Raw genomic sequence first — 17212 nt, 5'->3', positions numbered from 1 at the left:
CCATCGAATTTCTAGCACTGCTTTTTTGCCTATGACATTTTTTTCAATGTTTTAAAAAAATTAAGTGTAAAAAAAATTCAATGTCTAAAAAAATTCAGTGTAAAAAAATTCAATGTCTCAAAAGATTCGATGTAAAAAAATTCAATGTCTCAAAAATTTCAGTGCAAAATAATTCAGCGTGTCACGGAGTGACTTTCTAGGAACTAAAGGGACGGAGATTGGTTCCGCCCGGACCGAAATTCCCAAACACCAGCAACTTCCGGGAACTCCGGGCAAATGAAATCAGGGTTTTATCAATCAGAGGTGTACAGATGAGCGTGGCAATCGCGGATTGGGCAAATCAGAGAAGAGGAGGCGTATAAAAGAGGCATCCGGGGAACAGCAAGAGGAAGCGGATTCGGGAGCCGTTTCCGGCGGTCGTGTTTCTGCCGCTCGCGCTGGGCGGCTGTGGGGATGCAGGGAGAGTGAGATGCCGCAGGCCGAACACCCGAACACCGAACGCCGCAGCTGTGTGTGACGCCAAGGGCGAACCGGAAAAAGGACGGGGCCGAAGAGAAACTACGATAGCGCGCATCCGGTGAGAGAGTCAAGTGTTTGGGCAAGTACAGAGGTAAGAAGGCGAAAGCTATCATTGACTGGGTGAAGGAAGATTTCGGAGTGCAGTGACTGGGCTGAGTATAAAAACGTTGAATGCTTACTTGTGTAGCAAACCATGCAACGTATACCAAATTCTGAGTGATTGCAAAACAGGAGTACTCAGTGGAAGCGTCATCGAGGGAGGCCATCCGGCGAGTGATACTCGATAGTGGGGAGGTTACCCGGCAGCTGGAAAGAAGAGGAGACAAAGGATTAGTATTACCGCTGTGTGTGAGTACCGGAAAGCATTGTGCAGTCAATAATAACGTTGGAGAGTAAATCATTGAGCGAGTTCTGTGAGTTCTAGCGTTGCATGTGAGCGGCCCCACAGTGGAAAGGAGTTGTAGGTGAGCCGGAAGTAACGAGTAGAGGAAGACGCTGGGGTGTCGCGGCGGCGACGGCTGCATCTTGACCCTTCGCTGCATCAGTGGCCAGTGAATCCCAGGACGAATTCCCAGTCAGTCGTGGTTGTGACCCTATTTCACCTAGAGTGTGTGGAGTGCAGTGGGTGAGTCTTTGTCCTTGCTGTAAGTGTATACACCTAAAAAATTTGCAGTGTTGTGCTGTGTCTGTGTTGTCAGTAGCCACCTCTAGGCTGGATGAGCCCTGGCGAAGGAAGTGGACATTGAGGCTGGTGAAACAAACATCTACATTTACATGCCATTCGCGACATCCTGAATTGACATCCTGAATTGACATCCTGAAGTTTCCTCTCCCCACGGAGGCGGTGGTGAAGCAATTAAAACTGAGAGCCAGCATATTGTGTGTACGCCCGCCTGTAAGCCCAAGTAAAGCCCCAGTTATCTGCAATATACTCACCTTATGCCAAAAGCTATTAGCCTGCATATTGTGTTGTATGCCCGCCTGTATGCCCAAGCAGAGATCTAATGCCCCCCCTCCCCGTCATGTTATGGGAAACTGAGGACTGAGACCTTTTTTTAATATTTAATCTCCCCATATATGTCTTTTTAACATTTAACCTCTTGAAAAGCACCCCCATTCTGGCCCCAAACCATGAAAATACCTACTTTCACTAAAAGGGCTGTTTTTACTAAACCATTTATAGTATAAGCATAACTGGTATCATTAGATAGAAGACACTTTGAGCTTCATTTTCCATGTTTCAAAATTATTTTAAGATAAAAAGTAAAAAAGTTAGAGAGGCTGAAGTACATTGTAATAATTTTTTTTGCATAACATCTTTTTTAACACTAAAAATCTTAATGATAAATATATGTGTGAAACCTAGAAATGCAATGATGCCAAAGCCACAAGTCTAAAGAAGTTATATTTCACGTTTGAAGTCAATAGACCCAAAAATGAGGTTCTTGCAAGAGTTTTTGTAAGACTAGTGCCTTTTCTAAGTGCCAGTCAGCCACAAAATAAAAGTCTTTTGTTTACATGCATACACGTTTATTCTTTTTATTGTTTATCCTTATATAAGCATATAAAATGCCATATCCACACCAGGAAATAAAGCTTCACCCAAAGATCGTTGAAATCGTTATCTAATTGGCTACACGTTCTGTCTATCAATATTTTCCATGAAGTCATTGGAGGAACGCGCGAGTCAGATGACGTCACGATATTTGACAGCGCTGTTTGGATATTATGTATTATACTCCCGCCTACTTTTAATAACAAAGTTTGTCCGCTGGTTTTGAACGTGAGTGTAATCTCATATACAAGTGTTACGTTGTGAATAGTCCTCAGATTGTATATTATAATCTATTACAAGACGTGCATGTGAAATCTGATGTAAACAATGGACAATATATTATATTTCACGGATTATACGCATTTGTGGACAAAAATGGTCATTGGATGTACTTTGTTGGAGAGTTTTTATGAGTTATTCACACATCTGAAACAGACTGGATTCGATTCACGTTCCTTATACCAGCACAAAGGTAAGGAGTCATCTTATTGGCAGCATTAAAAAAAACTGACGTCTTTCCGTCCAAGAGCTAGTGCGCGTCGAGAGGTTAATAAAAGTTGTTATTTTTTATTCCTTTGTCTGCCTGGTCATTGGGGTGTTTTGCGACCTCCTCTGGGTGGAAGTGAAGGAGGAACACGAACCACGACAAGGGTGGTCCGCTCCCACCTGTGACAGATTTTGGCGTATATGGCAGGATTCCACCTCGGGTTGAGTGACCAAAATTCCCCAATGGCCATCAAACGTTTTAAAGACCCCAGTCATGCCCGTTTGGCGGGGGAGGATGTCACGGAGTGACTTTCTAGGGTGGAACTAGAGTGACGGAGATTGGTTCCGCCTGGACCGAAATCTCTGAACACCAGTTACTTCTGGGAGAAGAAATCAGGGCTTCATTGAATACAGGTGCATAGATGAGCGTGGCGATCGTGGATTGGGCAAATCAGAGAAGAGGAGGCATATAAAGGAGGGGAACAGGAGGGGAGAAGTGGATTCGGGAGCCGTTTCCGGCGGTCTTGTTTCTGCCGCTCGCGCTGGGTGGATGCAGGGAGAGTGAGAAGCCGCAGACCGAACGCCCGAACACCAAACGCCGCAGCCGTGTGTGACGCCAAGGGCGTGTAAACTGCACGAGAGCGAACCGGAAAGAGAACGGAGCCGAATAGGAACGACAATAGCGGGCAGTTATACTAGCCGATCCGGTGAGAGAGTTCGAGTGTTTGGGCGAGTACAGTGGTAATAAGGCAGAAGATATTACTGACTGGGCAAAGAAGGATTGAGGAACACAGTGATTGTGCTGAGTATAAAATGTTGAATGATTACTTGTGTAGCAAACCATGCGAACGTATACTAAATTCTGAGTGATTGCAAAACAGGAGTACTCACCGGAAGTGTCATCGATTTACTTTCTGCTCCTTGGTATACTTACTGTAAGTCCACCGCCCCGCATTGTTTTGTTGTGTGAAGCACCCATCTGGTGCTAAGAGCCAGAGTTAACATACTGCGTTGTACGCCCGTCTGAAGTTATAGCAAAGCCCACTTACTTACCTCGTATTTACCGCATGCCAAAGGTTAAAGTCTGCATACTGTGTTGTACGTCCACCTGTAGTCCCAGCCAAGTTCCAGTTACGAACCCCTTTCCCCTTTCCCTACCCCTTTTTAAGTAATTTAATAAAGTCTGTTTTAATTATACTTACGCTCTCTGTGTGTCTAGTCATTGGGGTGTTCTTAGGACCTCCTCGAGGTGGAAACTAGGAAGGGGCGTGACTCACGATACCTGTGGTCCGCTCCGACCTGTGACAAGCGTCTCAAAAAATTCAGTTTAAAAATATTCAGAGTCAACATCCAGGGAAGCAAGGAAAAGCAATCGATCCCTGTAGCAAATCATTCAACATCCAGCCAATCATTTACGCTCCATTGGTCATGTGACACCGAAACAGGAAGGTGGTGAAGTTCAGGCAAAGGGTTTATTTGCATACGAAATCTTGCATTTTTCACATCTGGCGTATCATCAGTATATCAGGACACAGCGCGTTTACATTTATCAACATCAAAGTGGCTTCTGTATCTGGATGTGTGATCGATCCCGTGCTAGGAGACGGGCTGGATGAATAGCTGTCAATCACAAATGGCTACAACTGGCTTTAACCAAATGATTTAGGGTTGTCGCGGTAACCGCACTCCCGTATTGTACAGTTCTACTGAGAAGCAAACAGCGGAGAATAACTAGCAACCCCAACAACCGTGATTTACATTTTAAGCTTTATATTTTTAGCTTTAAAGGTTTTATGTAGATCTGCAGTGTCAACCCATCCTCACCCCATGTCGTCAATATTTGACGACACTTGACCATTCGTCAATATGTGACGGGGAGGGTATACCTTTCGCGTCATTTTTTGACGAACTGGGGACTTCAATACTATTACGTCCGTTGCATTCTCTTTCCTATTTTCTTACCATTTTCGCGTCGGTTTAGGGTTAGATTTACATAATGACATCCCTACCCAAACCTAACTCTAACCCCAACGCCAGGTGACAACTGTCGTACCTAACTCTAACCCCAACGCCAGGTGACAACTGTTTAATTTCGCGTACACTGTTTAATTTAGCGTAATCTAACCCTAAACCGACGCGAAAATGGTAAGAAAATAGGAAAGAGAATGCAACGGACGTAATAGTATTGAAGTCCCCAGTTCGTCAAAAAATGACGCGAAAGGTATACCCTCCCCGTCACATATTGACGAATGGTCAAGTGTCGTCAAATATTGACGACATGGGGTGAGGATGTGTTGGCAGTGTCCGCACCGCGGATGAATGTTTCAGCCGGTGTAACTTTACCTGAACTTGACTTTCACCCGCATGCTTTTTATTAACAACAAAATCCATGTGAAACATTAGGATGACCATCCAGACTCTGTTCACTGTTTTAGTGTGCCTTAATAACGGGCTTTTGGCTCTTGCCTGAACATATACGTTTTTGTTCTGCAGCTATGATAAGTTTACAGTTTTTCTCAAATGCTAAAACACAAAATCCAATCCTCTAAACCAAATGACCATCTGTCTAAACACATTTACTAAATCTAGCCATCATTTCCCAATATGATAAACACATTTCACATGAAGACACAATTCACAAAACACAATCCTCTGTTCTCATAAATCTTAACACATTTTTCTTTGCTAAAACACAGGTTGCAAAAGAACTCTGCTCATATTCTCAAATGAAAGCTCATGTGATCCAAAATGCCTGCCACAGTCAGCAATATTTGAACACAATAAACACACCTGGCGTCATTCATTACACACAACGACTCAATATTGAAGACACTTGTTGCTAATGCTGTGACTACATGTATAAAAGCAAAACCTGAGTAGGTTCACCGTGGCCACCATTATCAGGGCATTCAGACAACACAACAGGTATTGTACTCTATTGCTTTCCTTTTCACAATACAATTTTACAAGCCTTTGAAAGTAGTCTATTGGTTTCAAATCAGGTGTTACTGAATTATAAAGCATGTCAATTGACAACACATGTTTCTTTCTTTGGAGTTGAAAGAATGCCACATAGAGGTTGGAGGGTTGCCATATTTACAGCGGCACACGTTTAGTTTAGTTTAGTTTAGTTTCTTTATTTGTCTCCCTTGGGAGAAATTTGTCTTGGACAGAGAGTCTGCCGCACAGGATGTACAAAAAAGACACTTACATTTACATATATGTGTAAAGCAATACTTTGAGGTGCAATACAATTTATACAGATAAACCTATACAAACACAACCCCCCCCCCCCTCGATCCACCCACCACCCACACACACATTCATTTTGTACTGTTTAAATGTTTAACTGACAATGGGATAAAGGAGAATTTGTACCTGTTGTACCTACACAAAGGTACCCTAAATCTCCTTCCTGAGTTCATCAAACTATATTCAGAGTAAAGCACATGTGTGGTGTCCGATATAATACATTTTGCTTGTCTCTTTATGGCTTGGTCAAACAGCTCCTGTGGAGAAAGGGGATGGGTACCCATAATTTTCTTCGCCGTTTTAACCAAGCTGGAATTCTGTGCTTTTGATTTGACTGTAACATTTGCAAACCAACTACATATACCATACCTCAGGATTGATTCAATCATTGCTCTGTAAAAAATCACCATAATACTTTTACACACACCAAAAAGTCTTAGTCTCCGCAAGAAATGAAGACGCTGGTGAATTCTGGTGCAGACACTTGTCACATGAGTATGCCAACTTAGATCTCTATCAATGTTGACCCCCAGATATTTAAAGGAGCTCACCTGTTTGATCTCATGGCCATGGATGGCCACAGGTTCATAATTTCCCACTGAACCAGGATCCACCAGCATCTCCACAGTCTTATTTGTATTAATCTCCAGTTTATTTGCGTCACACCAAGCCACCAGACTTTCTACCGCTGCACAGTAGGTGTTCAGATTGGATCCTTTTGTTTGCAGACTAAGTAGGACGGTATCATCAGAAAATTTCACAATATATTGATTTGGCTCAGTACTAACACAGTCATTTGTATAGAATGTAAACAAGAAAGGTGAAGATACACATCCCTGAGGGGCACCAGTACTACATACTGCCATTTCAGATAACTCAGATAAGAGTTAAATCTTACCTGCTGTTGCCTTTTTAGCAGAAAAGAGCAATACCATTTTACTAAAAAAGGAGGTAACACTTTATTTTACGACCCGCAAAGTACCGCGTAATTAAACCGAATTTACAGCGTACCTATTTGTAACAACAGGGTACCTATACAGTACGTACTTGTAGGTATAAGGTAATAATATTTTAAGTTTGGGGTAATAAGGGGGCAAGAACATGAAGAATTATAAACTATTTACACTCTAAGTATTTCATAACTACAGGGCACCCACTGCAATATTACGTGGTATGTATGACTTTGTCAAGTCTATGGGGAAATTATGTTTTATTTTTTTATTGTGAATTTTTCATATTGACTACTGAATGTTGTATACAGTCAATGTCTACGAGCCACATCGGCAAATAAATATAACAGCTCATCATTTTTATTTTAGTAGCCTATATTACTTGCTTTTAATAACAAAAGTCCAGCTGATTTAATGTGGTTATCTTTTTTTTTAGGTATAGCAACTTATTCCCTATTTACCAGGAAACTCCTACATTTGCGGACATATTTGAAGTGGTGCTTTGCGGACATATTTGAAGTGGTGCTTTGCAATTTATTTACTGTAAACACAAGTATTTTAGCCAAATATAATTTATGCAATGGCAAACCAGAATGAAACAACAGCAGATATCAGCTCCCGCTAAAGCAAAAGACGACTACATGCGTAGGCTACTGTGCAGGTGTAAAGCGCGCGGCCGTCTGCAGGAGGTTTGCTGGAACGCGATCCTGAGGTGAAATTTCTTTAAGAGGTTTTAGAAACGTTCTACACTGTGGAGTACGGCTGCGAGTGATGTTAGCAGGATCCGCATGCTGGATAAGGTGACTTTTGTTACATGACTCACGCATTTCAAACAATGTTTTTTCAAGAAAGTTGCCAACGGTAGCAGGTTAGCTAGCACATAAGTTAGCCTTAAATTAACGTAACTGGCTCAGAAAACTCTGTTTCTGTCAAGGCACAGTGAAGAAACATTTACTGAAGGCTTTCATTTATGTTTTTTATATGTAATGCAGAACAGCATTTGTGAGACGACATCAACTCATCATCCGAGTGGACAAGAACACCAACAGAAGAAGCCAAGCCGCAAAAACAATAAAAAATTGTCATGATTTTTTATTTTAAATAAAAGTTATGTGATAATAAACATTAAGTGTTGGCTTAATTATAGTGTTTTAAAGATGTTTTGAAATAAGTTGTTTTAAAACAAAAATAACAATATTCTGTATGTTTATGGTATTTACCCTATAACATTTATAACAAGAGGTGAACAAAGCACCACTTTAGTTTACAGCCCGCAAATATGAGAGTTACCTAGTACATACACAGAACAAGCGGGGAATAAGCCCAACTTTAGTTTACAGCCCGCAAATATAAGAGTTACTTGGTACATACACAGAACAAGCGGGGAATAAGCCCCACTTTAATTTACAGCCCGCAAATATAAGAGTTACCTCGTAACTGCTGTATACATATACAGATCAAAGAGGTACAAGTTGCTATTATTTGTATTGTGTGTTATATTTTATTTGCCGACGTGGCTTGTAGACATCAACTGTAGGCTATACAAAACACTTCATCAGGTAAGTAGCAAATATGAAGAAAAAAAACATATTACACATAGACCATATTACCCATAGACGTAAGTCATACATACCACGTAATATTACAATAGGTACCCTGTAGTTATGAAATACTTAGAGAATAATTTTCCATATATTCTTACCCCCTTATTACCCCAAACTTAAAATATTGTTCCCTTATACCTACAAGTACATACTGTAGAGGTACTCTGTTGTTACAAATAGGTACGCTGTAAATTCGGTTTAATTACGCTGTACTTTGCGGGTTGTAAAATAAAGTGTTACCAAAAAGGATTTACCCCTGCTATGCTCAGTTTACGTAAGAGAATGTGTGGCTGTATTAAGTTAAAAGCCGAACTGAAATCCATAAAGAGTAATCTAGCATATGCAGTTGGACATTCAAGATGCTTCAACATAAGATCTGTTATTGTTACAATTGCATCACTTGTGCTGCGATTTTTTGTATCAGCAAACTGATATCTGTCCAACATTGGCTCTACCTCTGTACGTAGCTTTTCCAACATAATCCTCTCGAACGCTTTAAATACATTTGAGGTAAGTGTCACCGGCCTGTAGTCATTATCCTCGACAGGGCACCCTTTTTTGGGTACAGGGATGATGACAGATTTCCGCCCCAGTATCGGCACAGTATGCGTATCAATAGAGAACTGAAATAGTTTATACCAGGCAAAAGACAGCTCTTCAGCGAAAGTCTTTAACACAAAAGCGGACATATTATCCGGTCCTGTGGCTTTGTTTGTATGCATTGGTTTAAACACCTTAGTAACAGCTTGTGGTTCAATTAAGATTCTGTCTAAGTTCAAATCACAGTTAACATTTTCCAGAACTTCCATACATTTCTTAACATTATCATTTTCCTTATCAAAACGCAAATAAAAGTTGTTCAGCTCATTTGCCCTACTAGTGTCATTTAAGGCAAATAGCGGCTTCCTTTTTCTGTCCATATTTGTCATCTGCCTCATTGAATTCCACAGTCTCCTCGTATTAGATGTGGACAATTCCAGTTCAGCCTTCTCCCTAAAATTACTTCTCGCCTCTCTCATTTGTAAGTTAAGATCCTTTTGGGCATTTCGAACACCTGCCCGATCACCAGATGTGAATGCAGCCCCCTTTCTCCTAATAGATTCCCGGATACCTTCCGTTATATACGGTTTATTATTTGGGTATCGCTTTCTGGGGAATAATAGAGTCAACACAGAACGAGATGTAATCTGTAATTAATTCCGCTGCCCTGTCAATACTGGCATCCTCAAAGAAGATATCCCAGTCCGTACAGAGGAAACAGCCCTTCAGCTCCTCTGTTTTTTCCAGTGACCAAATCTTCATCTTTTGTATTTCAGGCTTGGAGGTCTTAAAAACTGACCGATAAATTGGGAGCAGATGGATGACATTATGGGTCAGAGTTACAGAGGGGTGGTCTGATTTTTGCTGTATAGGCATCCCTAATATTCCTGTAACACTTATCGAGGATGTTGTTATTCCTAGTGTTACCTTTTACATACTGGTAAAAGCCAGGCAGTGTTTTTGTCAAACTGCAGTGATTGAAGTCCCCAAGTATCAGCATAGGTGCGTCTGGTTTACTCTGGAGGAGGTGGTGAACGCAGTCTGTGATCTGCTTCGCTGCTCTGTTTGCATTTCCACTCGGTGGAATATATACAAGGCACACAAAGATGTTTGAGAATTCTCTGGGCAGGTAATGCGGTCGCAGAGTAACGCAAAGCAGTTTGAGGTCGGGATTACATATTTTCTTTCTGGTTGCAATATTTTGACACCAGCTATCCCTTACGTATAAACACACAACCCCTCCTTTGGTTTTACCTGAATTTTCGTCTCTGTCCAGTCGTACATGGGAAAACCCCTCGATTTGTACAAGATTGTCCGGTACGTCCTCTCCAAACCAGGTTTCCGTAAAGGCCATTAAACCGGAATCACGAAATTCATAGCAGGCTCCCACCTGCTGCCGCAGGTCATCCATCTTATTTTTTAAAGAACGAGAGTTGCAAAGAATCATAGGTGGCAACGGCAATCTGCCCGCTCTCCGCACCCGTTGTCTGATGCCGCCCCTCCGCCCTCTCTTCCTGGGTTTTTCCCGACGATAGCCGCCTGGTGCGTCGGTGCTCCGAAGCAGCTCTCGTGGAACGTTGTTCAGAAAACCGGGCAGCGACGGTAATCCACTGTGCTGTAGTTCTAACAGCTCACTCGCACTGTATGTTAATTGTCCGCTGTTCGTAGGCCCTCCGGCACAGCCCCGGATGACCCAGTCCGACAAGACTAGCCATGCTAGTCCTAGCAAAAGGCCTCGTTTTCCTTTCCTTGGCCTCTCGTGTCTCTCATAGTTCGCAGAGCGTGTCCCGTCCCGCAGATACACTGTGCGAAAAGTTCCCCCGAAATAAACAAGGCATTGCAGGCTCCCAAACACCATTAACAAACAAACAAACAAGACACACAGTGCAGACACAACCAGTGCAGTACCTCTTCCTGGATGAGGCTGGCTTCCCCCCTCAGAAACGAAGGCAAAGAGGCCGTAACATCATTGGCCAAAGAGCCATCACTGAGGTTCCTGGCCAACGGAGGGGGGGGGGTAATATTACTCTTTGTGTGGCCATGGGTTTGGAGGGGCTTGTCCACCGGCATGTTGTTCTTGGGTCTTACAACACCCAACGTCTCCTCACCTTCCTAGAGGAGCTAAAAGACATCCTCCTGGACCGCCAACAACACCACCCTGATCATGTTTTCAAGAGTATTGTTGTGTGCAATAGATTATGTTTTTGCCTTGAGTTGTGTTACAGTAGTGTACATGCAAAATATACTATAGATTTATACTCTTCATATGAAACTCACAAATCTAAATGCCTAATCCTCTGCAGAGATCTAAGAACATCCGTTACTGTAAAGTTTCTAAAAATATGCATTGGGAGTTATGAAACAAAGAACCTTCTCACAAATTGAGCATTGTGTTTTCAATTGTTTGGCTGTAGTGTGTAATGATGTGTATAGTGTTTACATTTTTGAAAGCTTCGAGCTGCTCTTTTGGTGTGAAAGTTTGAGTTTTGAAGTAAGAAGGTGTGGTTGTGTTTATGTAGCTTTAGAAAAGGATGTTGTGTTTAGACATTGGGGAACATGGAGGAAACATTTGTGAAATGTGTTTTAGCATTTGAGAAAAACTGTAAAAATTTGATGTAAAAAAATTCAGTGCTGAAAATTTGAATTCAAAATCCAATGGCACAGATTTCCTTCCATAATATTGATCCTATCCAAACAGTGAGGGTAAAATCCTCTTGCATGATCCACCCCTGGCATTCATCTACTGATATGTCGATATGTATGGAAGGCAATTTTACAGTTTTTCTGAATTGCTAAAACACATTTTTTGAAATCATTACTAACTTTCTCAAAACCTTAAACACAAATCCCAAATTTACAGAACCCCTGACTCTTCTAGCAAAATCAAACAATTCCTTCAAAACCATTTCACTTGTACTCAAAATCAAACTAAGCTTTCAAATCATACACACACAAGTCTATAATATAAAACACTACAAAGCATCCATTAGACATACCTTAAAAAATGGAAAACACAACATTCAGACATCTGCTTACAGGAAAAATACATGTTTATTGTACATAACAACACACTTGACAAATACTGTTAAAAAAATCTATATTACTGTAATCACAAGTTTAGTTCAGTGAATATAGTGAATACTTTACTGTAAGTACTGCAAGTAATAGTACGTTTTCAATATTACTGTAAGCAGCACTTGTATTTTGTAAAAAGTCAGCAATCTAACTGCAAATTTTGCCAATTGCATCGTCTTTGGTGTCCTTTTCTTCCTCATACTCTTCATCTGCCTCTCAGACTGTTTACAATTCACACCATTGGTAAAAAATACCATTAGATAAAAGTGTGTAGAATTTTAAGTTGTTGTGTTTACTCAATGATAACGGTGTTGTAGTTGTGTTCAACTTTTGCCTGCCTGTGTTTAGCATTTATAAAACAAGTTCATTGCAGTGTGAAATGTGTGTTTTAGTGAGAAGTTTGTGTGTAGAATTTTGCAAAAATAGTGCATGATTTGACAACTGGGTTTAGGTCACTATGAATTTGGTTCAGAGATTGGGGTTTAGTGTTTTAGCAATTGAGACAAACTGCAATAAAAATGTGCTAATGCATACATTGATTGTGTCTTTTTTGGTCATGTTAAAAGGTTTTTGAGGGGGAGAACCACAGGCAACTTTCCAGTTTTGGATATATTGTTTTGATTTTATTGCACCAGTGTTTAACACTATGTTGTAGTGTGTGTGTTTTTGAAAGCTTGTGTGTGATGTCTGAGGGAAAACTTTGGTTTTTCAGGAAGAGTGAATGGTTTTGAGTGTAGAGCTTCATTTTGACTTGAAAATATGATGTTTGGAGAATTGGGTGAGATGTTATGGATGTCTGTTTACTGTTTTGAGAATATGAGGCATAGTTTTAAGAAATGTGTTTAAGCAACCGAGAAAAACTGAAATAACTTAAACCCCATTCACACAGACCTTTGGTCCCAGAAAAAACCCATAAAATTGCCAGACAAGCGTCTGTGTGAACACAAACTCGTCCAGTTGATCTTCTGGGATTGTTGCCGGAAAGAGGACCTAGTCAGATATACGGAAAACCCTCTGTGTGAACAAAAAGCCGAAAGAATGCCGTAATGGGCGTGTCGTAGTGAGGACGCGCATGTCATCACAACAAAAGTTATGGTTCAGCTCTTTAAAACGAGAGATAACATGCATATAAACATTCACCACGAGAAATGTTGCAAACTAGATTGAAGCAGTTATCAGGAAATTATAAATGAGACGCATAAACAATGACGCACGTGCCGTAGTCAGGATGCGTGTGTCATGGCAACATGAAGTTGGTTCAGCTCTTTAAAATGAGGGATTTACAATATTCACGACGTGAAATATCAGCAAACTGGACTGAAGCAGATATCAGGTAAGTTAGCTCGTCACTTACTGCGTTGAAACGGAGATCATTCAGCAGCATAAAAGAATATCGCGTCATGTGCTCATTTGAGCTATAATAAACGAAAATACCCACGCGTCATCCCAACAAGATATATCGTTCAGCTCCTCAAAATGCGGGTTTTAACCCTCTGGGGTCTAAGGGGTTTTTAGGGCCCTGGGGAAGTTTTGACATGCACTGACATTTGTGCTTTTTTCAGTTGCTTAAAAACATATAAATGGCAACAATCTCATAACACTGCGTTCAGCACAAACTGGGCTACAATATTATATGATCAACATGTATGTACATTTTTGTATTTTTGAGACAAAAATGTTTATGCGTGGTTTTTGAAAAAGCAAAAATTTTAAGTCACTGTTATAAGTCCACAAAACTAATTCTAAACATGTTTTCCCAAGACTTTTCAAAACAGGATCTAGTAGTCTAGAGTTTTTTCTACAAAATGATGTGAAAATCATTCTGCCTACTCGTTCACATAAAGCAATACATTGATTTACAATTTCTAAGACACTTTTTCCTGGGAAAGGCTGTATGCGTGGAGGTGGGATAGCTCCTGAATAATCAGAGATTGACAGCTGAGGAACAAAAGAGTTGCATAATGAGCCACATAATGAGCCTTGTTGGGATGTTCAACAGGAATGTAACATTCTCTGTAGTAAAACCATGATAAGGTTTACTTGGGAATTTATAACAAAAAATTATATATATAATGTGTGTATATATATATAGAAATATTTTCTATTAATTTCACAAGTATACCTTTAAAAACCATAGTAATCATAGTAAAGGTACTGTTTAGGCCATCGTAAAAATGAACACAGGGTAGTGTTTGGTTGGCCAACGAGAGTTTTACTTTTGTGCAGTAAACAGCTCAAAATAAAACTGCCTATCGTTGTCTGGACTCTTATTTGTGTTTTTGTTATCATTATAGTAGAAACACAACAAGGGACAAGCGTGGAAAAACGTATCAATGTTTGTTTACAGCCGCCGCCATTACTCCCTCACGTGTTGATTATGAAAGCAGTATGTGTGCACACGCGAGTGATCCTGTGTTTAACAAACTTGCTGTGCGGAGATACACGCTTAGATGCAACTAAATAAGGATTGTATTGTTTGCAATTGCGTATTTTATAAGAATACCAAAAACCGCGTCGAGTTTCCTGACTCGTGTGTTTGTTTATGCATGTTCCCCTCGCGTGAAATGTTTGACGGAAGAACAAAGAAAACACTCGCGTCTGGAGATACTGACACACATACACAAGTAAATAAGGATTTAGATGTCGTGTTTGGTGCATTCGGATGAAACAACAAGGAATGGAGAGACTGGATTGTGAATTGCGTATCCATTGACTGCAGGAGGCACGAGTTATGCACATGGATTTTTCTGCTCGTTCACTTCAATGGCGCGGGGGTGTGGTGATCTCATCTCATTACAGATAATCAGGTAACAAGAGAGAGACGGGACTTGTCCTCCTTCTTATACAGTCTTATACGAATGACAATATATGTTTTCGATCTCACTTACATAATTTAAAAGCTGACATTCCAAGCATTATGTAGACATTTATCTTTTGTTTCTATGACATGTATTCGTTAAGTTACAGTTTATTTTTCTGACGCGTTTGAGAAAGGACACTCAGGGAGAGAGAACAAAATGCGCATCATGTTTATTTTCTTAATTTTGCAAAAAGCACAACATTCTGTTTTTATTGGGAGTGGGCAGAAAAAAAGACACTTTAACGTTTTAAATGATGTATAAATCATATCTGTATGTCCAAAATCAGCAGAGTTATCTAAGTCTCTTTGCGGAGTAAATGAAAAATAAAGAGCTTGCGGCGCCCGCGCCGCAGTCGACCCCAGAGTGTTAAATGCATATAAACAATCACGATGAGAAATGTCTGAAAACTGTATTAAAGCAGAGATCAGGGAGCTCGTCAAATATCCACTCTGAAGCTGAGATCATTCACCAGCATAGAACTGTGCGTTCACGCGCTCCTTTATAGTCATATCATAAACAAAAATGCACGCTAGTGATTTCTGGAGAGAGGAATAATAAATAATTTGCAAACTTCAGACGCTGCGTAGAAGAGAGGACGGGACTTTCAACAGGTCACTGGTCTTTCCGGGATCATCAGATGCCGGGTAATCATGGCAGTGTGAATGAACAAAAAATGTAACGATTCCGGAAAAATCCAGGATGCCTTTCCCATGTATTTTACAGAATGGCTGTGTGAAAAGGCCTTTAAGCTAATTCAACTTTTATTTTAATATATAGCAATTCCTCAGTAGTCAAGAAAGTTATTTTTTTGCACATTTAAGTGCAACAAGGATTTTTTTTGTGTAATTTTATTATCCACTGCCTTAGATTTGTAATATGGTCAACCAAAAGACAAACTATAGAGTTAGATTGTCTGTGGTAGATTATTATGTGTAGGCCTATTGTTAAATTTTAAAAATACTTTAACTTTTGTCAACATTTAAGGCGTGGTGCTGTTTTTAAGCTGAAGGTTCATTGTCATTACTATATATTCCTTACCCTCTCACTGCTGTCATATATCATTAAAATAACAATGTATGAAAAACAGATTCCATTGAAGAGTAATATGTTCTATGATCAGCACAAAGAACATGACTCCTAAACAAATTATCTTTCAAAGCATCAACTGCAGTTTCCTAAATGTCATGTGATTACCTGGAAATCTCAGCAATAGTTTCTTTCTGATTGGCTGACATATGTATGACTACAAAAAGCACACCAGAACAGATAAAAACCAAAGAACAGAGTGTGACTACATTTTAAAAAATAGACAGAGAACTTTGGTGTGTGGAAACCGGAATCGCTCACAGGTTTGACTCAATTACATGTATCTGTTTATTTAACACTTTTATTTAAATGTGGAAGAGCAAAGTGTAATTTCAAAAGAGTAGAAAGAGGAGAGAAAAGTTGTGTCTTTATTACACAGAAACAGTGTTATATTGTAAAAAATGCTCAAAGTGTTTTTTCAAAAGTTGGTGATGGTTTAGCTGATTGTGCTGAAGGTTAGAATAGGAAGGTAAAAGCAAGGTAAATCCGTAGCAAAATGTGAGAGTTTGTAGATTTGAATTTGAGAACTTTCAAATATTTAGTATGCTAAAATGTACACTGACAGCCCCTAATGTAAAAATTTGCACCTGACCTAATAATCTACCCTCCATCCTCACTGTCCGATGTATTTAATTTGAACAATTCTAGGTTATTTAAGCAGATGACAGCTATGGAGATGTGCACCAATGTAAATATGAGAAGATCTGAGTCATCATATTCATCATACTTAAACAACACGAGTAAGATTATACAGACATGTCCAATATGCTCTATAACAGTATTAGTATTTTACAGTGTTTGTTTTTCCTAACGCTCTTATTCTTTCCGTCATTACAGTGGCAGGAGCAGAAACTTTGCAGTTACCCTTGTCAGCAACAACTTGGAAGCAAGCAACACTAACGATAGCAGTAATAACAGCAGCTGTCGCAGTAGTAGTAAATGTTGCAGGAAGAGCAGCAGCAGCAGCAGGTGTAGCCATTTTACGATTGCTAAAATGGGCTATAGATAAGCTACAATGGGCAATAAGTCTAATAGGAAGAGCAGTACAGTGGGTGGTAAATATTCCTAAATTATCAGTAGTATCGAATGCACCAAGACCAGCAGTAAAAGCAGGAAGAACGTCTGGATTAGGAGCAGCAGGAATGGTGGAAAAAGCAGGATCACAACAGGGAGCACAATCAAAGACACAAGCACCAAGAATGGTAAGAGGACAGATTTTACTAAAATAACTTATAACATTATTGATAATAATCTTCATACACATTGAGAAAAACAAAAATAAAA

At 40.0% G+C, this 17212-nt stretch overlaps 1 protein-coding gene and 1 long non-coding RNA gene across 2 annotated transcripts in view; both read left to right on the top strand.

Annotated features, from left to right (window-relative positions):
* The first annotated feature begins 7271 nt into the window (after positions 1–7271).
* LOC141369186 (uncharacterized) lies at positions 7272–7887 on the top strand. Its single transcript, XR_012372759.1, has 2 exons — positions 7272–7562; positions 7755–7887. It is a non-coding gene; the product is annotated as an uncharacterized lncRNA (long non-coding RNA).
* An 8154-nt stretch (positions 7888–16041) lies between these two features.
* The window catches only part of LOC129447319 (interferon-induced very large GTPase 1-like), a 30335-nt gene continuing 29164 nt past the window's right edge, over positions 16042–17212 (top strand). The window contains exons 1-3 of the mRNA XM_073874046.1: positions 16042–16191; positions 16577–16668; positions 16766–17130. Coding sequence (XP_073730147.1) covers positions 16590–16668; positions 16766–17130 — 444 coding nt within the window. The 5' untranslated portion in view covers positions 16042–16191; positions 16577–16589. The remainder of the gene's footprint in view (positions 16192–16576; positions 16669–16765; positions 17131–17212) is intronic.

This window comes from Misgurnus anguillicaudatus, chromosome 12 (genome assembly GCF_027580225.2).
Source record: "Misgurnus anguillicaudatus chromosome 12, ASM2758022v2, whole genome shotgun sequence".
Lineage (NCBI taxonomy): Eukaryota > Metazoa > Chordata > Actinopteri > Cypriniformes > Cobitidae > Misgurnus > Misgurnus anguillicaudatus.
This window is presented reverse-complemented; position numbering and strand designations above follow the sequence as displayed.